At 48.4% G+C, this 22,698-nt stretch overlaps 2 protein-coding genes across 2 annotated transcripts in view; one reads left to right on the forward strand and one right to left on the reverse strand.

Moving 5' to 3' along the window:
* APOM (apolipoprotein M) overlaps positions 1 to 280 on the reverse strand; it is an 18,286-nt gene extending 18,006 nt beyond the window's left edge. The window contains exon 1 of the mRNA XM_015422397.1: positions 170 to 280. Coding sequence (XP_015277883.1) covers positions 170 to 280 — 111 coding nt within the window. The remainder of the gene's footprint in view (positions 1 to 169) is intronic.
* Positions 281 to 9,271: 8,991 nt separating this feature from the next.
* BAG6 (BCL2 associated athanogene 6) overlaps positions 9,272 to 22,698 on the forward strand; it is a 35,934-nt gene continuing 22,507 nt past the window's right edge. The window contains exons 1-8 of the mRNA XM_015422407.1: positions 9,272 to 9,326; positions 13,510 to 13,618; positions 14,990 to 15,107; positions 15,774 to 15,997; positions 18,449 to 18,502; positions 19,736 to 19,810; positions 19,903 to 20,078; positions 20,337 to 20,466. Coding sequence (XP_015277893.1) covers positions 13,541 to 13,618; positions 14,990 to 15,107; positions 15,774 to 15,997; positions 18,449 to 18,502; positions 19,736 to 19,810; positions 19,903 to 20,078; positions 20,337 to 20,466 — 855 coding nt within the window. The 5' untranslated portion in view covers positions 9,272 to 9,326; positions 13,510 to 13,540. The remainder of the gene's footprint in view (positions 9,327 to 13,509; positions 13,619 to 14,989; positions 15,108 to 15,773; positions 15,998 to 18,448; positions 18,503 to 19,735; positions 19,811 to 19,902; positions 20,079 to 20,336; positions 20,467 to 22,698) is intronic.

Genomic DNA, 22,698 nt, shown 5'->3' on the forward strand with positions numbered 1-22,698 from the left:
AGAGAGAATGGAAGCCCCTCCCTGCCACCCACCTGCAAAGACCCCCCCCCAGCATCTCTTAATGACCCTATGGCGTCATCCTAAGCAGAGTTACATGCTCCTGTGCCCGCTGGACTTCAGTAGGCTGTTCGAAGGGTGTGACTCTGCCTAGGATTGCTCTGTTAGTTACCTGGTCTCGGTCCAGCTCATTGGCATGAAGCTTCGCTGGCGTCTCACACAGGGAGAAGGCATCTGCCAGGAGCCCACACAGGTACAGGAGAAGGGACCACAGGCTCTGCATGGCTGGAGGTTTGCTCCCAGCATCAGCCTCTGCACTAACATCCTATCGGGCTTCACCTTTGTTCCCTGCTTGTTAAATATTTAGCCCTCCAGGGTCTAGAGTCCGCCTGGGGCTGCGCACTGGTTCCAGCTGTGGGTGAATCTGAAATCCAGGAAGACCCCACCATGCCATACCCATTGGCTGGAACAAGGGGGTTGCTGAGTCCAGCACGATTTGTGATTATGGAGCTGTCACTATCGCTGCTGGAATGAGGAAGGGATTTCCCCTATGTTCGTTTGGCCTGGGAGCCTGTTCTGTGGACTCCTCGGGTTTTTTGGCCTTCTTGTGCCGTTTCTGGTAGTTTAGTCTAAACCAATATGTCCCTTTTCAGCACCCATACAGACATCACAATCTCCTTCCATGTCTCCTTGGCCTCCTTTGCTCGCCCTGCTTCCCGACTGCCCTTGCCTCCAAAGCATCCTTGTCTATCTTCTGCCTTTTGGCCAGTAGCAGCACACAGCTCGTCCCGTCCCCAGAATCTGTGTGAGGTTGTCATGTCATCCCCAGCCAACTTGCCCTTTCACTTGCCTTACAGAAGCTGCACCCTTTCTGAACATTCTGTGCTTGAGCACCGGTGGGATACAGATTCATAACCACAAAGTAGGGCCATATTAAGCTGATGCCGTGGTGACTATATATATAAAAAGAAAGAATCCAGAATAGAGTTGCCAGGTCCAGGTTGGGAAATAACCAGAGATTTGGGGGTGGGGCCTGAGGAGAGGAGGGACTTCAGTGGGGTATAACGTCAGAGTCCACCTTCCAAAGCAGTGATTTTCTCCAAGGGAACTGATCTTTGCAGGGTTACCAACTTCCAGGTGTGGCCTGGAGATCTCCTGCTATTACAACTGATCTCCAGCCAATACATATCAGTTCCCTGGGAGAAAATGGCTGTTTTGGAGGGTGGACTCAATGGCATTGTACCCTCCCCAGACCCCACCCTTCCCAAGCTCCACCCCCAAGTCTCCAGGTATTTCCCAAGTCAGACCTGGCAACCCTAGATCTTTGTCGCCTGGAGAACTGTTGTAATGGCGAGAGATTTCCAGCCACCACCTGGAGACTGGTAACCCCAATCCAGAAAGATGAAAATCCCATAATCAGATGCCTTTTGGGGCTGGGCAGTCTTTCCTCTGCTGCTGTGTCCTTTGATGAGGTAACCTATCTGTAGCTGTCCATGTATGGTTCCCAACAGGACAAACAGCCATTCCCCAGGGCTGTTTCTGGTCATGAAAACATTGCAGGATGGGGAAGCAGAGGCTGAAGCACCTTCTCCCTGCAGGCTGTGATGTCTGATCGGTCTGAGTCAGTTACATTTCCCCCTACTCTCAAAGTCTCCCTACCCTTTCCTGCTCCCTCAGCACATCTGAGCCCCAGGGAGAGTAGCAGAGTAGATCTAGCATATGACCTTGACAATGTGTTAGGCCCATCGCAACCTTGGACAGGCCCATGGTTTCCATGGTAACCCTAACCCACAGCAGCTTCTGTATGGATGTTGAAATCCCCAAGGACTACAAGTGCTGGGCTTTCCAAGACCTGACCAGAAATCATGTGGGCAAGCTTAGCTGAGGCACCCACTGGCAAGCTAGGCAGTGGGAAGCCCAACCTCTTGCTAGGTACAGATATGGCTGCTAACTCTGGGTTGGAAAATTCCTGGAGATTTGGGGTGGAGCCAGGGGAGGGTGGGATTTAGGGAGGGGTGGAACCTCAGTGGCCTACAATGCCATAGGATCCACCTTCCAAACCAGCCATTTTCTCCAGGCGAATGGAAGTCTATATTCTGGAGATGAGTTGTCATTCGGGGTGTGTGTGTGGGGTCTGAACAAAATCCTGCGAGGCATGCCCAGGTCAAAGTTCAGGCTTCCCAGGTCAAAGTTCAAGTTCCCACCGGGACACTCTCACAGGAAGATTGGCAACGGGAGATTGGCAAGCAGCAGACAATCTTTGCTGAGTCTGCATGAGACTGTTAAATAACTCAGAGAGAGAGCACAAGATCTGCAACATTTAAGCTGGATAACTTGAGCTATGAGAAAAGAACATTCTGTGAAATACACTGTGCTTTTTAGCTCAAAAAGTCTTTTGCTCTGTTGTAACGATTTCACTGTGCAAAGGGTAAGCTTGCTTTTTCCTCTAAAATAAAACACTGCTCTCAGCCTGTCAGTTCGGATGAACAGGGAGCTTGGTACAGAGAGAGAGACAGAGCTGATGTGCAGCTTCAAGAAATCTGTTGTGTGTGTAGTGTCGTTATTTAACCCTGACAAAGTCTACGGGGGGGGGGTTCTCTCCAGGTCATACTTGGAAGTTGGCAACCAAGCCCGTAGCCACAGTGGGGCATTTCAGGGCCCTGCCCCCTTAATTAAAAGCCCTTCCCCACAAATAGCCGTTTCAGAAACCTTATTTTTGAGGAGGGACCCCTGTCCGCTGCCTGCATGTTTCCCAGAGGGTCATGGGAATGCTTTTGAAAGCCTCACCATGACCTAGGTGGTATACATCAGGACTGGAGTTGCAGAAATGGGGATTGCTGGAGATGTATTGAAGGTGCCACTCTTGAGTGCCCTTCTGTGCTTTCTTGCCCTGTGGAACTCAAATTTAAATGTCCTCTGAGTTGTTTTTCCCTCTGAGCCAGTTTGGTGTAGTGGTTAAGTGCACGGACTCTAATCTGGGAGAACCGGGTTTGATTCCCCACTCCTCCACTTGCACCTGGCTGGATGACCTTGGGCAAGCCGTAGCTCTGATAAGAGCTGTTCTTGAAAAAAAGAGCAGTTTCCATCAGAGCTCTCTCAGCCCCACCTACCTCACAGGGTGTCTGTTGTGGGGAGGGGAAGGGAAAAGAGTTTGTAAGCTGCTCTGAGACACCTTTGGGTAGTGAAGGGCGGGGTATAAATCCAATCTCTTATTTTTCTTCCTAGGAACTGATGTGCTCGCTGCCCTATCTCTTGAAAGGAAGGGCTAGAAACAGGTTTGGAGCCTCCCCCCTTAAAGACAGGCATTTGGATTCATTTAATTAATTGTAATTTAACTGTAGGAGCTGTGGTGGCTCAAGTGGTTAAGACGCTGAACTGCAGGCTGTGGATTGTCGGTAGTTCAGCAGTTCGAGACCTGGGTGCCGCATGACGGAGTGAGCTCCTGTCTCTAGTTCCAGCTCCTGCCAACCTAGCAGTTCAAAAGCAAGAAATTGCAAGTAGATAAATAGGTACCACTTTGGTGGGAAGGTAACAGCGTTCCGTGCGCCTTGGTGTTTAGTCATGCTGGCCACATGACCACGGAAACGTCTTCAGACAGCGCTGGCTCTTCGGCTTTGAAACAGAGATGAGCACCGCAACCCTAGAGTCGGATTTGACTGGCTTTCAAGCAAGGGAATCTTTACCTTTAATTTAACTGTTAACAAGTCCTACAATGCCAAGACTATGGCCATACTACCTGGAAAATCTACAACTACTAATGTAATTTAACTGCCCCCTCGAAAATTTAAATGCCCCCTGAACAAAAAAATCCTGGCTACAGGTCTGTATGGCAGCCCTAAGTGCAGGACATGCAAACCTGGCCAGTATCTGAACCACGAACCTGCAGCAGGAGAAAGTCTTGAATGGCCACTGCTACTCCCCCGCCCCGCCCCAGTGCTTTAATTCAGAATTGAGGACAGACGGTACACCCACAGAGCTAAATCCAACCGAGAGAGGATTCCCCTGGCCAAGTTTTGGTCAAGCACACCAGGTCAATCTGCTCCTTGAAGAGCAGGTCATGGATTAGAGCTGTTTTTACTTTTCACTGACCTGACCTTGCAAAAAACTGAAGTGGAGGGGAAGGCTTTGAGGAAAGCTTGGCCTCCCACATCTCTCCGGATGAGAATGCTGTGTCTCATCAGACGTCGCCCCACACCTGCACGGTTGTGCTCCTCCCACCGCCGAACTGTCCCTGCTCACAGGCCAGTTCCTTATTGTATTGGCCTCCCCCCCCCCCCCCCCCCCGCGTCGCATGTGTTGTTTCCATCAGCCACTTGATCTCGTCTGCCCGCCCCTTCTCCGCTTTAGTTACATCTACCTGTGCACACACAGGGAGCCCAGGAGTAGATGTATTATTGGTGCCATCAATAGTGGACTATTAGTGTTGTGTAAATTGAGACACTGAATTGTAAATTGTTTATTATGTTTTAAATGGCTGAGATTATGTTGTGTATATATTGTTGTAACCCATCCTGAGCCTGCTTGGAGGGGGGGGGGCTAGGAGCCAAAATAAACAAACAAATATCAGAATTTACCTGGGCACCCCACTAAAACTGGGACATATAATGACAATAGCTGTCAAATCCACAAAAGGGCCCAAAGCATCTTAAACACACATGAAGCTCCCTTATACTGAACTGGACTGTTGATCCTAGGTTACCAAGTACGTACCGTGATTCGGCGGGGGACACGTGATCCCTAGCTGGAACATTCCTCCCTGTAACGCACCATGCCGTCGCCAGAAAGTGACGCTGGGCGACGCTCTGACAATGGGGCTGAAAACTCAATGCTCCATCGAGTTTCCAGCCCCATTGCCAGAGCGTCGCCTGGCGTCACTTCCTGGCAATGGCATGGCGCAGCGCATCTGTGTTCAATGCTCCTGGGAAGAAGTATGTGTCCCCTGCCGAATCACGGTAAGTACTTGGTAAGCCTGGTTGATCCGTCAAGGTCAGCACTGTCTACTCGACTAGCAGCTCTCCAACATCTCAGGCAGAGGTCTTTCACATCACCTACTGCCCTGACCTTTTAACTGGTTGCAGCTCTCCAAGGTCTCAGGCAGAGGTCTTTCACATCACCTACTGCCCCAACCTTTTAACTGGATATGCCGGGGATTGAACCTGGGACCTTCTGCATGCCAAGCAGGGGCTCTACCGCTGAGCCATGGCCCTTCCCCTATATCTTCCAAATCATTCACCACCCTGCCTGGTTTTTTTCTAAACACATAGGTGAACTCTCTATGACTTTATAAGTTCCTCAAGGAAGCTTACAATACTGTAAAACAATTAATTATATCTCCCTTCTCTCCATGAATTCCTAATATGGGATCTAGGACATTGTTGCAATAGATCATTATAATGTTATAAAGTTATAGTGATATAGCTGTTGCCAAATTTAAAAAAGTTCTCAAGAAATGAGTGAAATGGCTGCTGCAGGTAATATGGTAAGGAAAATGGTGGCGATGTGGGCAGGACAGGTGCAGTTTCTCATCCACACAATGTCCAAAGGCACTTTGCCTATCATCTTTCCAAAAGATAGATCCAGGTGGTCAGCTGTGTTGATCTGAAGCAGTAGAAGAAATTTAGAGTCCAGTGGCACCTTTAAGACCAATAAAGATTTATTCAAGGTATGAGCTTTCGTGGTATGCACACTTTTTCAAATACACTGGAATGGTGGGTAAGGGTCAAACTTATAGACAGGGAAATTAACATGTAACATGATGGTGTTTAAGATATGCAGAGTCAAAAATAACAAGCTAAGGTTATAAGGTCAACAGTTGTAAAGCAATAAATAAGTCTGAATAGGAGATAAATGTCTAAAGGTGTCTTTTCTAATTGTGTGAAGCAAAATGAGAATCTCCATCCTCTCCTCCCAGGCGTGGAGACCACTTAACAGCACTTTTTGAGGTGGATGCAGTGTCATGTCAACAAAACATCCCAGTATTCCTGGCATTACATTCAGTATTCTAATATCCTATTCCGAAAAAGAAAAACACTAAAATATAGAGGATTTATAGTCCTTGTTGAGAATACATATGTGAGGACTCAATGAGTTAGAGAGGAAGAGATTGGATTTCTATCCCACCCTTCACTAGAAGTCTCAGAGCAGCTTACAAACTCCTTTCCCTTCCCCTCCCCACAACAGACACCTTGTGAGGTAGATGGGGCTGGGAGAGCTCTTTCGAGAACTGCTCTTTCAAGAACAGCTCTGACAGAACTATGGCTTGCCCAAGGTCATCCAGCAAGTGGAGAAGTGGAGAATCAAACCCAGTTCTCCCAGATTAGAGTCTGCACACTTAACCACTACATCAAACTGGCATATGTAATGAGATAAGAAACCAATAAGAATATAAGAATAAGGAGGAGATTACTTGTAATACTGGGAGCTCTAATGGCCTCCCACCTGGAGGCTCACAAGCCTGCTGCCAATTAACAGTTTCCTCCCAAGCAATGCTCTCTGCACCCTCCCTGGCTTACAGAGGCGAGGCAGGTGGTGATCAAAGACAGGGCATCTTAGTGGTGGCACCCTGTCTGTAAAATGCCTTGCCTTACTGCCCTTTAGGTGCCAGGCCAAAACTTTTCTAGGGGAATCCCCTTTATTGGGAAGGGTAGCTCAGTGGTAGAGCATCTGCTTCACATACAGAAGGTCCCTGGTTCAAACTCTGGGCAGTTAAAAGAATCACACAGTAAGTGATGTAAAATCTCTCTATCCGACACAATAATGTAGGGTTGACAGCTACCGGTTAGGAAATTCGTGGAGATTTTGGGGGTGGAGCTTGAGGAGGGCAGGATTTGGGGAGGGATGGGGCCTCAGCAAGATATACCATACAGTCCACCCTCCAAAGAAGCCATTTTCTCCAGGGAAATCAATCTTTCTCCAGGGAAATAAATCTCTGTAGTCTGGAGATCAATTATAATTCGGGGAGATCTCCAGGCTCCACCTGGAGGTTGGCAACCAGTGGTACAAACTTTCATGAGCTGGAGCCCACTTCATCTGAAATGCACGAACCATCTCCTGGTTTACAAACGCTTATATGTTGTCTTCATGATGATCCCAGAGGGGTAGTGTTATGTATTGGGATTGAATCATTCCTGATTGAATCACCTCAGAGACTGGCTGAGCTTGAAGCAGAAGAACAATAGCCTGCCAGGATTCTGAAAGTAACCATTCGAGTAGTAATGTTATGTAAATAGCCTATTATTGGGAGTGGGGTGTGTTTGGGTGTGGCAATTGCATGCTATTTAACAGAGCTGTGGCTCTGGAGTCCTCTTGCTGAAATCACAAATAAACTTGAACTGATCACTAGACTCGAGCCTGCTCATCCATGGAACCCACTATTTAACAGGTAGGTTAGGCTGAGAATGTGTGACTGGCCCAAGGTCATCCAACTTCCATGGCACGAGTAGGGATCTGAGCCTGTATCCTGGTTCAATATTTTCAACCACTACACCACATTGGTTCTCTATAGTGAATGAATGAATTTTATTGTTACAGCGCATAGCCAGCAATATAAAACCTTAAAGGTTCTCTATAGTGTTTTGGTGTTTAAGGCACACAGCAATCCTTTCAATAGCCATGTTAATAGTAGTATTATCCCCAGGGGCCATTTCCTGCAGGAGCACACAGGAGCGGAGCTCCAGCAGTAGGGAGCGGTGGCGCAGGCTGTAAATGCAGCCTGCTTTAACATCTGCCGTTTGTTATGAAAAATAAAAAACTTTTAAAAAAATAACAGGTAGCCATGCTAATCTATTGCAACATAAAACAGAAGTCAAGCGGTCTCTCACAGACTAACAAAATTCATTCTCGCATGGGCTTTCCTATGTCGGAGTGGCTCTGACTCAAATAAATAAATGATGTCCGTCTTTAAGGGGACATTGGAATCTGTTTTTGTTTTTTTTAAATTGATGGCACAGTTGTTACATCAACATTCCTTTACGGGTTACATTAAAGGTAGCTGTTTAAGACAAGTCTTCCCATTCGTCGTCTCTTATGTTCTTATGTTCTAAAGGTAGCTGTTCAAGACAAGTCTTCCCATTCTTCCATCAGTTGCTAGGATACGGGCTAAACAAAAATGGCGGCCAAAGGATTTCTCCCACGATGAGGAGCCAGCTATCCTAAACAAATATGGCGGACAAGTTTCCCTTTCCTCTCTCCCCGTTCCCAAGGTGGCGGACAATCTCGCCTCACCACGTTTGCTTAACGAGAGACTCGCCCGCAGGAAACATGGCTGACGTTCACGCACGCTGGTCCCTCTCGCCCCCTCAACAGATACTACCGCGAAGATAGATTCCAGCGGGTAACCCTGCCGGTCTGCGTCACCAGAAAATAGTGAGCTCATGCAGTGGCTATTGCGCAGGCGCCTACGTGTCCCACCAACGTGCACTAAAATGTTTATTAATTCTGCAGACTCTGCTAAAGTATCATGAGTGGTTTTCAATAGATTCATAAAAACATGGCTCAATGAAATTAAATGGGATTCGCTGGTATAGTGATTTGAAGTTGTTAGAAAACTACAGGAATTATTATAGCCACCTATACGAGAAAACTGGCGGCGGGGGGGATTAATAAGCGAGCGGGCCTGACTACTGGCGCATGCGCAGTAGTGACTCGCTAAGGAAGGCTGCGACATTCAGAGGCTGGAGACGCTTCAGGCGCGGGGCCGGTGGCGGCTCCCCCCTCCTCCAGACGGCCATTCCAGAGTCTCGTAGACTTCAAGCGGTGAAATTTAGCGACAAAGAAAACAAGTCCAAAGAATTCGGTTTACCGAGCTGACCCTTTTACGTACTCTCATCGAAGGAAGCGGAAGTTCCGCCATCTTGGAGACGAGGCAAGTGAATGGCATAGAGATGAATAAATAATAAAGGCAGGAAAGGAGACTAGAGCGACAGAGTCGCCGCTTCCGGTAACCGTTGCTATCATTGGCTCATAGTGGCGTCGCTCTATCGTGTGCCATCTCTATGGTGCAAAAAAGACCTCAACATAGTTGGAAGTGGAGTGCGAAATACTGTACTGGGACGTTGTCGGCGTTTCCGGTCGTAAAACGAATGGGTTTCCTCTCTGTAACCTTCACTATAGAGATGGCGACGGAGAGACTGACGTCATAATACGTCTGTGGAGGACCATTGCCCACGGGGGGGGGAGTTGTCCGTTTCTTTACCGGAAGTGTAGGCTGCGCGTAACTCCAGTTTGTCGTCGGATGTGGGAGCGGAAGTGTAGTGTCTTTGAGCGGAAGTGGCCTTCGGGACGGAGAATCGGTCCCTTCCTTGACGGAAAGTGGAAGGTCCCGGGGCCAGGTTAGAAGACAATACTGTTGGGGGTCCTGTGTACCAAATAAATAAGTGAAAGGGGTGTGTGGAAAAGGGAGAGGGGAAGATATTTTCGTCTCTGTAGCTATTGAAGGTTCGAGTGTACGTAATATGTTATTTCGTATGCGTGTGTTTACATTTGTGGAAGGATTGAAGCTGTCTGGCAACTGAGGGGGTGGCGCTTGGCGGTGGTAGTAGATGATGCCTCCGTATTCATGGGGGATAAGACGGCACGTGTGGAAACCAAGTGGCAAAATCTCCAAGCCAAGCAGAAAATGGGTTCTGTTTCTTTATTCTTCCCCTTTCCTTCAATTCTGGTTCCTGACCCTGAAGCTTTAGATTTTCCTCGAGAAGGAGCTAGTGTGTTGTACTGGTTAGAGTACCGGGGATGGACTGTAGAAGCTCAGATCCCTGCCTTGCTGTGTTGCTCTCTGGGTGAGCCTGGCCCTGTTGCAGCTTAAACTGTGTAGCAGGACTGTTTTAAGGGTAGAGCAGAGGAAGAGATAATCTTACAGGCTTTCCTGGACTCCTTGGAGGAAAAACAAAAAAATGTAATAAGTCTTTGAAGTTCTAGGTTGACCGCTGCCATCTACCTACATGTAGCTAGGCCCTGGTAACAAAGCAGTGGTGGGGAGAATTAGTTGTGTTTTAGTTGGGAGGGTTTCCTGGCATTGGGCTTTGATGAGTTGACTGGGTCACGTCCTCCCTTTTAACCTTCTTACAGTGCATTCCTTCCAGCTTTAGCTAATTTAGTACTTAGAGGCTGCATTCTGGTATCCTCCTAGGTATTGCTGTCAGGTAATAGAGAAATGTTGTGTGGTCAGAGAGAAGGTATTGAATAGAATTACTTTCCCATGCAATTCAGATAAACTATGATGCTATCAAGATATATAACGTTTCACAAAGGATGTTGGTTTTGAGATGGATTTATGAGCTGAATGCGGAGGGAAGACTGCTGTTGCTGCTGCCCAGGAGGAATTTAGTTTTAGTACACAACGGTGAATGAAATCCAACTCTGAAAACTGCAATTATGAAATGGATTTGGCCTCCCACATCTCCAACACATTTTAATATGATCCCCTGAAGAATATGTCTGAAAAATTGCTGTTTGCCATAATGCATCTGCCAGTTGATCTGATAGCTTAAGGTGTTAAAGCTGGAAAAAGGTTATGTACATTTCCCGATTTCATATTGTCTTGGGAATGCAGGGTTGCATACTTTTAATAGTTTTAAAATGTGGTTTTATCATGTATGTTTAAACTTATTAGCTACCTTGTTGGCCTTGGTGATGGCAGAAAGGTGGGATATACATTTTGTAAATAAATAAATACTTAAGGGGATGGCCCAGCTTTGGTTCAGCTGCAACACTTGCCTAAGGCTGGGTGGAGATGTGAATCTGGGTTCCCGACACTCAGACATTGTACTGGCTAATGAGGTGTTGCTTATACAGTGATCCATCAATAGTGCAGAAAGTATAGCAAGTGGAAGCTCTCTAATGGAGTCTTAAGTAGTCTAGCTAAATGATTGTTCGTCTTTTTAAATCTTGGGTCACCGTTACATTATTCCTAGCACCCCCAGTCTTAAAAAATGAGGGCCTGTCAGTTTTTTTCCCATGGCGTTTACACAATATGAATCAATACGCAGGAACTTAACTGTGTAAGGACCTCTCCAAAAAACAAGATAGTGATGTTGGAAGTGTCTGCTTTCTTTCTCCCAGCCCTGTCCTGAAAAGGTTATTACAGTTTCAGGGCAGGATCGTAGACTGGCTTCTGTCCTGATTTGGAATTAGCTCTAGGTGGCATTGGGGTATGGACTCTTTAAAAACTTGTTTATGAATAAAGTTGGTTTGCACTGATACAGTCTGTCAAGCCCAGTATTGGTCTGTTCTAACTAGCAACAGTTCAGCAGGGCCTCAGGATGAGGGGTGGGTTCCAGCCATCCTGCTTGAGGTCTTTTGTGATGCTAGCAGTTCAGCCAGTGACCTTCTGTGTGGAAAGCAAGTGGCTCTTGCTTAAAGTTTGGTTAAGATAGGTGTAGGTGTATGCTGACAGGCTACAGAATGGTCTTTTGTGGACTGGCAACACAACTGTTATTTGCCTGATTTGCTTGTCTAGCTCACCTTCTCTGGAAAATTCCTCGATCAAGAAAGAATGGGCATCCTTTGTGAATGCATCTTTTCTCCACAGTCCCAAGGCATGCTGTACAACTCAGAGTGCAATTTTATGCTGTGGAGCACTTTATGTATGCCGCTTTAGGCACTGTTGGTGTGGTATGAGTAATATTTTTGAGGAGTAAAACAGATCCATTTACAAAGGTATACTTACTCTTCAGGGAATGAGCTACTCTTCAGGGAACAAGCAGCTCGATTTCATAGGCTCTAGCACCTTGACCAGCCAAACAAACACGGAAATACTAACTCTTTCGACAACCTGAAAAGCCCATGATCATATTCAAATATTTATTTAGTGTGTTAAGATTTAGCTAGTATACATCCAGCAACTAGACATCTGAAATGGAAGCATGAACTATTCATATAGTGAATCAGAGTAATTGACACTTCACAGAATCAGAAGGAAGAAAAGCACCACGGGCACCGGTGAGAGATGCGAGGGGTCCGTTTCACAACACTGCACCAAATCCAGCTTTGGTAGATGTTCTTGTGGCTAGGCACAGCTTTGTCTGTCAGAACTGCAGGCTCTTTTCATCAGGCGGCAGTATGTCTTAGGTACAGAAACAGCTCCCAAAAAACAAACCACTTCCACGAGCATTGGGAGTTATTTTTAAATTTGCATTTACTCCTGCATTCGAGTCCAGTGGCACCTTTAAGAACAACAAAGTTTTATTCAAAGTATAATCTTTTGTGTGCATACACATTTCTTCAGTGTACCTGAAGAACTGTGCACGCACACGAAAGCTTATACCTTGAATAAAACTTTGTTGATCTTAAAGGTGCCACTGGACTCGAACTTTGTTCTGCTTCAGACCAACATGGCTATCCACCTGAATCTGCCCTGCATTCCTAGTATTCAAGAAAGGTTAACACAAAGAATACAAACCCTCAGTTTAGCTTTTTAGAGTGAGAAATTATTATATTCCGGGATGTGTTTTTTGTGTGGTTGTATAGGTTGGCATGGCATGCATCCTGCTGCTCTGCTGAGCAAAGCTTGGAGCCTTCCTCTATACGGGATGAAGCGTCTTGTGCCACCTTAAAGGATAACATGCTTAATTTGTGGCACAATCTTTTGTGGTTCAAAGGCCACTTTATCGGGTGCAAGAAGCTTTACCCTTTGTTGGCATGTGTGCTGTGTGTGTATATATCCACATGGGGGCAGACAGATAGAGAGGGGGGGTTGGAATACTATTCCAAAGAGAGGCCCCTGAAGGCACAGCCAATCTGAAACATCAATTTGTCATATTATGATGCAGAGCGCCAGTGAAAACAAGACCCGGTCACGAGTATAGGATCCAGACAGAGTGGGTATGGAATTTGTGAAGTGGCCAAGCATGAACAGTGCATGCAAACCACCAAGGAGGGACTATTACTTTCAGCAGCGAGCTAGCTCTTCTTGATCCCTTTTGAGACCAGGACCAATTGCATCAGCTCTGCTGTTCCCGGCTGTGGATTTCTGTGTCTTATCTGTTTCTCCATCTCCTGAGCATAACAGCTTGTGTATCTGATGAGGTGGGGTCTGGCCCACTAAATGTTGTGCCACAATAAACATGTTCATCCTTTGCGGGCTGGGAAATCCATTGTGGATCTGGCTGATACAGACTAGCATGGCACTTTACCAGAAGCAGCTGTACAAATGTCTTGTCTGTGGTACCCTCTGAAGTCTAATAGAGCCAGTGCAGGTTAGGCAGTTTGACTAGGGCCTGGGAGACTTCCATCCTCACTAAGCCACGAGGCTCAGCAGGAGCCGCTGTCGCCAGGATAAAACAGAGGAGGAAGAGGGCCATGGGTGCTGCCCTGAGCTCCTTGGAGGGGAGGGGGGATAAAAATGGGAGGAAATCTCAAGAGCTGTCTGGAAAGCAAATGGTGCAGGTGTGTTCAGTCTCTCCTCCTCCTCCCTGAACTCTCTTTGGTTTTCCCTACCGTCAAGCGTGCCTGGGGATTTGTGGTCTTTGCCTACAGTCTCCAGGGACAAGACTCACCCATTTCCCTGTCTCGCAGGAGGACGGGAGGAAGCGTTTGCCAAGGCACCATGGCAGAGCCGGAGAACCTCGAGGTGATGGTGAAAACCTTGGACTCGCAGACCAGGACCTTCACGGTGGAGGCAGAGGTGAGCATTCCTGGAGAGGCTGGCGGCTGGGAGGGTGAAGTCGGGGGGGCAACCTTCCTGGACCACTGCAGAGGGATTGCTCTGGCCCAGGGTTCTGTCTTGTTAAAATATTTGGGTCCTAGTTTCCTATCCTCCTTGAGCGTTCTGTGCTGTGTATCTTACTGTGACTTACAGTTTTTTTGTGCATTTTCCAGGGGGGTGGGATGGGGAGAATGGACATCAGTAGCAGTGGATTTGACGTGCCTCCAGTCTGGTCTCGTAGAATGGTGGTTGACTTGCCTGACTGGATCCCAGTATAAGTTCCGTCCGTTAAATCATGCTTTTGTACATTGGAGGACAGTGGTGGGGTGGTGGTGGTGGGTGATATCTGTGGTACATCACTGATAGTGCTACACTCTGGCCATGCTGCAGCCAGCCCCTGGGGCCTTGTATTCCTCCTCCACTGTGCCACCAGTCCTCACTCCCCATGGCTCTTGTGCCACAGGTTGACTGCTGTTGTAAGATGAGCACGTTGTCTGGCTTTTAATGGGGGAGGACTGGATTATCTTCTAATGCTTTTCTCTCCTGGGCTTCCACACTGCCGTTTAACAGTGGTCTGGAACCGTACCCCAGAGTAGAGATGTAAAATTTCTGGAAATTTTGAAGCTCGGAAAAAAACCCGTTTTTTTCCAGAAAAAAACGGAAATTTTCGGAAAAATTGAAAAAAAAGCTACATTAGCATTTCTTTTGTCTTTTCTAGATTGAAAGTCATTCTGTTACTTTAGGAACATAAAATATGACTATGGACATTTTTACTTGGCATGAAATTATCACAACTAGCATATTAAAAATATAGTGTATCCAAACAATTATTACAAACAGAATACCCACACACATGCAAAAACAAAACTGAAACTTTTTTATTTTCTTCTGACAATAGCACCTCCTAAAGGAAGAAATGCATCTTGTTCTTGCATTGGAGAGTTCAGTTTGTAACCTAGGACTTGCTTGTCCTCAGTGCACAGAAATTAGATCAATCTGATACCATATATATTTTAGAAATGATTTGGAAAATATTTGAACACCTTGTCTTAAAATATGTTATCATGTTAAAATAAAACGTTCCATAATTAATTTTTTTTCTTTTCTTTTTTCAAGTTTTCCAATTTTTCGGAAAAAAACAAAAAAGGCTTCAGGAAAAAAACGTTTCCCCCCCGAATTTTTCCGGGTTTTTTCCGGGCCTTCACATCTCTACCCCAGAGTGTGTCCCTCGTCCCCAGCGGGTTTAGAGTGAGACTACTTTGGTGGAAGGGAAGACTCCTGGGGGGGGGAGGGCAGTGATGGGGCTGGAAGGCTGCCCACTGGACCTCTCTCAGTTTTGTTTCCTTGCAGATTACAGTCAAAGAGTTCAAGGAGCACATTGCGGGCTCGGTCAATATCCCTTCCGAAAAGCAGCGCCTCATCTATCAAGGGAGAGTCCTGCAAGACGACAAGAAGCTGAAGGAATACAGTGAGGAGGGGGCTGATGGAGGGGGAAGGGGGGTGGGGCGGTGTCTGGGAGACCTGCGGGGCTTTAGCGTGGGCAGAGGGCATCATAGGTAAGGTCAAAGCTCTGACAAACACTGGAAAACGCTTCTAGAATGGCAGTTTAACAACAGGTAAATGGAAGCCCTGCAGTGTAGAGCTGTGGCTCAGCATAAGGGTATGCGGCTTGCAGGCAAGTTCGCTCCTCAGATTTTCAGTGCCTGGCTTCTGAATCTCAGAAGGCAAGGGGAGTCCTTCTCTGTCCACGACCCTGGGGAGCCGTAGGTGGACCAGCAGCCTAACGGCTCCATACAATGCAGCATCTTGTGTTCTCTCTGAATGAACTGCGGGGTGTGCTTGTGATTGCTGGTTACTCAGGCACAGATGACATGGCACGTGAAGCTGTCCATATCAAAGCCCAGTGTTTTCAGAAACGTAAATCAGAAGACGCGGGAAGGGCAAAGAGGGTGAGGTGGGGTGTAGGTTTGGCCCCGAGCTATTATACGGGTTTGAACGGGTGTCTTTTTAGTGACTGCTGCTTGATCATTCTGTGCGAGTGAATGCTGGAAGCGGCAGTTACGCCGCGCCGGAGAGCCCGAGAACCTCTCACAGATTCTTCTGACATGCTCTGCTTTCATGGCCTCAATTCCAGATGTCGGCGGCAAAGTCATCCACTTGGTGGAACGCGCACCTCCCCAGACGCAGTCGCCCTCCTCGGGGGGCCCCTCCGGAGTGGGCCCCTCGCCGGTCCCTCACAACGGCACGGGCTCCCGGGGGACGGGCCCCACCGTGCACGACCGCAACGCCAACAGCTACGTCATGGTGGGAACCTTCAACTTACCAGTAAGCATTATGGACCCGCAGCCACCCACACAAGTGAGTTTTAGCCAGAGGGTGCTGTTCTGCAGGGGCAACGGGGGAGTCTCCTGCCCCCTCCCCGTGGTTCAAGCAACAGCAGGGGGCGCTGCATTGCAGCTTGCTGTGCTGCGTGGGCTGCAGTGTGTGTGTGTGGGGGGAGGTACCAGCAGGCAGGGGGCGCTGAGATGACGGGGCTTCTGGCAACACGATGCCCTCACCTGCCGTGTCTATTCAAGCAACAGCAGGGGGCGCTGCATTGCTGTGCTGTGTGGGCTGCAGTGTGTGTGTGGGGGGGAGGCACCAGCAGGCAGGAGGCGCTGAGATGACGTGGCTTCTGGCAACACGATGCCCTCGCCGTGCCCTGCCGTGTCTGTCCAGAATGGGGCTTGTAGTAGCGGGTGCTGATGTCTGGGTCTGGCCATGGAGGACACTCACCTCTGCCCCTTGTGGCCTAGCGGAAGAGAAGGCGGTCGCAGTCCCATCCTACACGTTCTCTCCCTGTCCTGTCACTCATCTGCTGCGTGGCATGTCCAGGGACTTGCTCACTGCTGCTGAGGAAACGGAACAGGTTTGGTGGGCGCAGTGACTGCCTTAGACGTGCTGCATCGGGAGGCTTAAAGGTACACATGAGGAGGCTGGCCTCCCACCAGTCTTCTGCAGTCTCCTGAGCTTTGGCATCCTGAGTGTTTTGGCTCTTCTGGGCAGCCTGCACGGCCTTCGCTGGTGGCAGCAGTGGAAACAAGGCTTGGAGTGTTCGGTGCGAAGGCTGCTTGTGCAATGACTCATGCGTGCTAATATTCTTCTGACTGTAGCACTAGGATCGGTGGAGGCATTCTCTCAAGTTGCTTATTGTGGGTTTCCCGCGATTTGAGTGCTAAATTACACCGCCTTGCCAAAGAAGTTGTCAGTGGTTTGCGTTTGGCGCAAAGGGCGAAATAGCCCAGTGGAGGATCCCTTTGGAAAGCGGCTAGCTGTGAGCTGGTCCCGTCTGTGAGCCTGTGTTTGTCCGCTTCAGAACTTATTTATGCTATTTTGTCAACCGCTTTTCCCCAGCGCTCCAAGCCGTTTCAGCAAACCAGCCCTTAAAACACAGTCTGGAGTTGAAAACAACATAGCTGATAAGACTAAAAACGGCACAGCAATTCAGCAAAGAAGAAGAAGCTTTCTTGGGAAACTCTGCCTTGCGCCTTTTTCTGAAAAATGGCCGAGATGCCACACCCTCTCCTGTTCAAAGTGGCCTGTTCCACAGAGTGTGTGTGTGTGTGTAGGGGGTGTTGCCCGAAAAAGCCCTTGATCCAGCTCCCCTCCTCACTGAGGGGGATGGTACCTCAAACCTGTTGGGAGGTGCGAGGGGCTAACAAAGCCAAGGCCACGCCTGTGCCCCAGTTGTGCAGAAACACATTGGAGAAGGGAAAGTCTTGTAATGAAATAAGAAGGGTAGCAAGTGGGCAGAAGTCAGCCGCCTGATCATCTGTGCTTTTGCTGTTTTTGTTATTTTTTTAAAGTCAAGTTTCTAGCTCTCATGGCTGCAAAGGCATCCTTGACAGCACGTCAGCAGTTGAAATTTTGGCAGCTAGTGTTCTGGCTGGCAGTAGAGCTCTAGAACCCTGCATTGCCCTTCCTGCGACCAGCCTAGTCAGAATAAAGGTTGCAAAATCAAAGAATACCCATTTGCCATGACACGCCCAGGTTGCTGAACTCTTGCCTGCCCTGGCACAGAATTCGGATTTATCCACGGGAATTGAATTTTTTTTAATGGTAGTGTGGTGTACCCACGGCTCCCTGGATACCACTAAAATAACGTCTTAACCAGGAGAGAGCATTACATAGAATAAGATTATTTATGTGTATATCAAGGAAAGAGAAAAATCCATATGAGAATTAAACGTAAGGAAGCGAGACAGAATAAAAGATCCTACTTAATAAGCCAATGTACGTTTTGCTTTACTGGTTTCCAGATCAGTTTAGTCTGTTGTGTGTCTTTCCCATTCCTTAGAACAGTCAGTTTTAATCAGCTGAGAAGTCTCTATGCTTTTTTGTATCCGTTCTTGTCGGAGTGGGTTTTTGTCTCTAGTGCCTCGCAAACACAATTCCAGCAGCTGTGATGCGATGTAAAATGATAGAACAGCGATTATGAGGAAGCTTTTGGTACATAGTTCAGCCGCAAAGCCTCACTTTGTAAAGGAGAAATCAGAACCAAAAAAGGGGAGAGGTAGATTATTTATATGTAGTCAGTGCACAACATGTTAAGGGCAGGTAGACCATGTAACGTCAGGCGGAGGCGCTGACAATGGGGTGAAGGTTCCAGGCGGTATGGTAGTTTGGTCTCCTGCGATTCTTTGCCTTCCTTTCGGCTTTGTTTTGTTCTCTCTTTTTTCCCTCCATCTCTCATTCTTTCTCTCCTTTTTGTTTCCTTTTAATTTTCCCCTCCTGTCTCTCCCTTTTTTTCCATCCACCTGCTTTCCAAAGAGCGATGGATCGTCTGTGGACGTTCATATAAATATGGACCAGGCTCCTGTACAGGTACAAGACGTGGGGCGGGGAGGCTGGTGTGGACTGGGGTGTTAGGGTTGGGAGCAATGCTCCCTCTAAGCCGTGGAGTCCTGTGAGCAAAAATCCTGCTTGGTGAGCTACCGGCCATTAAAGTTGTGAGCGAGCGATTTGGCTACTGTATAAATTAGTTTGCTCTGCAGCCCTCCTTCCTGAGCCAAGACAGCAATCTGTGGGCTGGAGGCTAAAAAACGGTGAGCTAGCTCACACTGACTCAGCTTAGAGGGAACACTGGTTGGGAGGTCTGCCCGGGGCTGGGCGGCTCTTGGAGGTTCATGACATGGTTCAGTATTTCGGGAGGATTTCTGATGCTTTGGGTGGGGGGATTAGGTCCTAATTGGAAGTCAGCGCCAGCAGTAATTAACGACTAGCTGATAAGTCTTACAGGTTGTAAAGCATTTCTCGGGGCCTGCGTGGTGGGCAGTGGCCTTAGGGCTGGCACCCGGAGTCAAATAGGTATTGCCAAATATTCAATGAAGTCAGAATGCAAACACTGGCTGAGCAAGGCAGGCTTTGAATGGCCTCCTCCCAGCCAGAGGGTGGGCTGTGAAGAGGAGAGGCGGCCCCGTGCAGAGTCTGATGCTCCAGCCACCACTCTGCACTGCCCACCAGCTCTTTTGTCAAGGGGCCAGGGGCCTCCACGTCCAGAGGCACCAAGCCTCTGAATATCAGAGTCAGGAGGCAGCACCAGGGGATGGCCTCGGCCTCTGTGCCCTGTTGTTGGACCTCCAGAGGAACTGGTTGGCCACTGTGCGAGACAGGGTGCTGGACCAGGTGGACCACTGGTCTGATCCAGCAGGCCTCTGTTTTGTGGAGGAGAAGTCTATTAGTGGCTACTAGCCATGGTGGCTGAGGGGAACTTCCACGTTCAGAGGCACTCAGCCTCTGATTCTCAGAGCCAGGAGGCACCCTCAGGGGAAGGTCTTGGTCTCTGTGCCCTGTTTTCGGCCCCCCAGAGGAACTGGTTGGCCACTGTGTGAGACAGGATGCTGGACCAGGTGGACCCTCACTGGTCTGATCCAGAAGGGCTCTTCTTTTGTTCTTCTGTTAAGCTCCATTCTTGAGGGGAGTGGGTAGGCGGTGCTAAACAGGTGACGAGGAAGGCAGCCTCATCATCCTTTTGATTAGGGAAAATGCGAGGCCTGGGGTTGGGCCAGGGTGGAGCCCTCGGCTTGATCCCCGGCATCTCCCCTCTCATTGTTGCAGAGCGAGCCTCGGGTCCGCCTCGTCATGGCCCAGCACATGTTGCGGGACGTCCAGGGCATCCTGAACCGGCTAGAGGTGAGCAAGCTCCGACACGGGCACAGGCAAGGGGCACGAATGGTGGGGACTCCACTTCCGAGCCTTGGCCTCCACGTGCCCCTCTGCTTCAGGGTCACGGCAGCAGCCAAGCCGCACCAGGATCCGAGGAAGCGCCGTCTGCCAGCCCGACAGAACGGGAGCCGATGGAAGGAGCCGAATCCGAGCCTCCCAGCGAGCCCACGCCGGCCGAGGAGACGCCCCCATCCGGGACTGAGCCCCCCCCAGCAGCGGAGGCTGCCGCACCCAAGTAAGGAGCAGGTGTCCATGGGGGGAGGGGGAGGAGGAGGAGGGAGACCCTGAGTCCAGGCAAGCCAGGAAGCAGCTGTGTCACAGTGCTGGCGCGGGGGATGAGGACAGAGCAAGAGGGATGGAGCAGAGTCCTGTCTCCGGGCAGATCCGAGGAGGCAGTCCAGTGGGAAGGCTGCGGTCAGGCAGCGTCCCCCGGGTGGCATGAGTAAGGGTTTGGGCCTGGGCAACGGCTGACCATCGACGTCCCTCCCCACAGCCACCCGTCGCCAGCTGAGTACGTGGAGGTGCTGGGGGAGCTCCGTGGGGTGGAAAGCCGACTGCAGCCCTTCCTGCAGAGATACGAGGAGATCCTGGGGACTGCTGGCACCGCCGACTACAACAATAACGTAAGGGGGTGTTTAGCTGCACCGCGTGGCTATGGGGAGAACTCTCGGCGTGCCTCGTTTTGTGTGTGGGGGTCTTTCCCCCAGAGCATTGCAGTGACAGACCATGACACACACGAAGTTGCCTGGTGTGGTGGTTAAGAGCGGCGGACTCTCACCTGGGAGAACTGGGGGTTTGATTCCACGCTGTTCCCCATGTAGCCAGCTGGGTGACCTTGCGTCAGTCACAGCTCTTCCAGAGCTCTCTCAGCCCCCAAAATAAGTCTAGATCGCCACCAATGCTCCCTCTAAGCTGTGGAGGTTTTTTTTTTAATGCCCCCAGAAGGGGATTTTTTATTGCATTTTCTATAAACTACAAACTACAACGAAGAAATGGGAAGGGAACATCTACATCTAAGGAGAAAGGAAAGAAAACCACTAATAACTAAAACCCCAAGAATAGGAGATCATTACATCAGCTTATATAAGTGTTAGTCTAAAATGCTAGTATTACATTGAACATAGTCGATTAAGTGAAATTATTCATCTTTTTAACCATTTTTTTAACTGTTTAAAGACAACCTCAGGAGTATCATTTATAACAAATGGTTTAAGGCACCATTCAGAGTTCTTCAGCCTTCACTTTGCTTTGTCTTTTCTAATTCTCAATTGGTATTCTCGTTTAGAGGCAGCCGCCCCCTTTTCTGAAGCAGAATCCTCGTCGGAAGACACGGAGTTCAATTCACCATTAGATTTGCTATCATCTTCTTTAGCGTCCTCAGCTGGCTCTCCCAGTTGCAGTCTCAAGAACTCATGCGCTTTGAAAACAAAGTCAATTTTTCCTGCAGTTTGAAAATGACGCCTTCGGGGGTCAGCCATCTGTAGGAAATGCTGTTTGTTTGTAAGAAAAGAATTAAGTCTTTTTACTTCTTCCTCTGGAGCTGCGGTGGCTCAAGTGGTTAAGACGCTGACCTGCACCCTGTGGAAGGTTGGTAGTTCAGCAGTTTGAGACCCGAGTGTGCCGCATGACGGAGTGAGCTCCCATCTCTAGTTCCAGCTCCTGCCAACCTAGCAGTTCGAAAGCAAGAAATTGCAAGTAGATAAATAGGTACCACTTCAGTGGGAAGGTAACAGCATTCCGTGCACCTTGGTGTTTAGTCATGCCAACCACATGACCACGGAAACGTCTTCGGACAGCGCCGGCTCTTCGGCTTTGAAACAGAAATGAGCACTGCAACCATAGAGTCGGATTCGACTGGCTTTCAAGCAAGGGAACCTTTACCTTTACTTCTTCCTCTTCTTCCTTATTTCAGATGGGATGTCTTTTAAAATCCTAATGGTATTGCCTCTGTTTTTCAGGGGTATTTCTGTAGTTGCTTTCAGGATTGAATCCCTCACGTGTCTCTTCGAGAATCTAACCACTATCTCCCCAGGCAGATTATTTTTCTTGATGTAAATGGAATAGGCCCTATAGACCACATCCATTTAGCTTATAAGGTATTCCGCTTTTAAATCTGTATAACTGGAGCTAATGCATTGCTCAAAAGTTGCTTTAGAGTCTCATCTTTTGCTTCAGGAACCCCTTGGAACCAGAGTACCAGGTTAGCTTTCTCCATTTGCAGTTGTAAAAGTTGAGATTCCTCCGAAGCCTGCTTCCTTTCCAGCATTTGCACCTTTTCCTTGACTTTTTTAGTTGGCATCCATTTCCTTTACTTTCTCAGCTGTTTGTTCCGTCTTTTTTGTAGTTTCAGACAGTTGGAGCTGCTGAGCTGCAAAGTTCTGGTTTAGAGTTAGCTGTTGATTGATGTTAGTCATCTGATCCAGTAGAGGGCGCAAAGAGTCCACCAAAAGTTTAGAGAACTCAGTGGTCTCTTCTGGTCGTGGGCTCATGCTCCCCGGTGGTTTCACTTTTGCTTGTTTATCTCTTTCCGTTTTTTCCCACGTCATTTTTATGGATTGTTTACTTTTAACAAAACTTACTAAAGTCTCTGGAATTCGCCCAACACCTATCCGCGCTCTGGTAAGGTTCTTTAAACAGATTTCAACGCTTTTATTTTTGTTCCCCCCTTGCTAGATCGCTTTTTAGTTAATGCGTGTATAATGCGTGTGGGAGGGGACCCTCCCCCGCTCGCTTTTCTTGCTGTTCCCAGGGGGGAGCTTTCTTTTTAAATTGCTGGTATTTCGCTTTTACTCGACTCACTGTTCATTGTTGGTCATAAGACCTCGCTTAAAATACGTTTTAAACGCTCGATCTCC

This window comes from Gekko japonicus, unplaced genomic scaffold (assembly GCF_001447785.1).
Source record: "Gekko japonicus isolate JY-2015 unplaced genomic scaffold, Gekko_japonicus_V1.1 scaffold1152, whole genome shotgun sequence".
In the NCBI taxonomy this organism is placed as follows: domain Eukaryota; kingdom Metazoa; phylum Chordata; class Lepidosauria; order Squamata; family Gekkonidae; genus Gekko; species Gekko japonicus.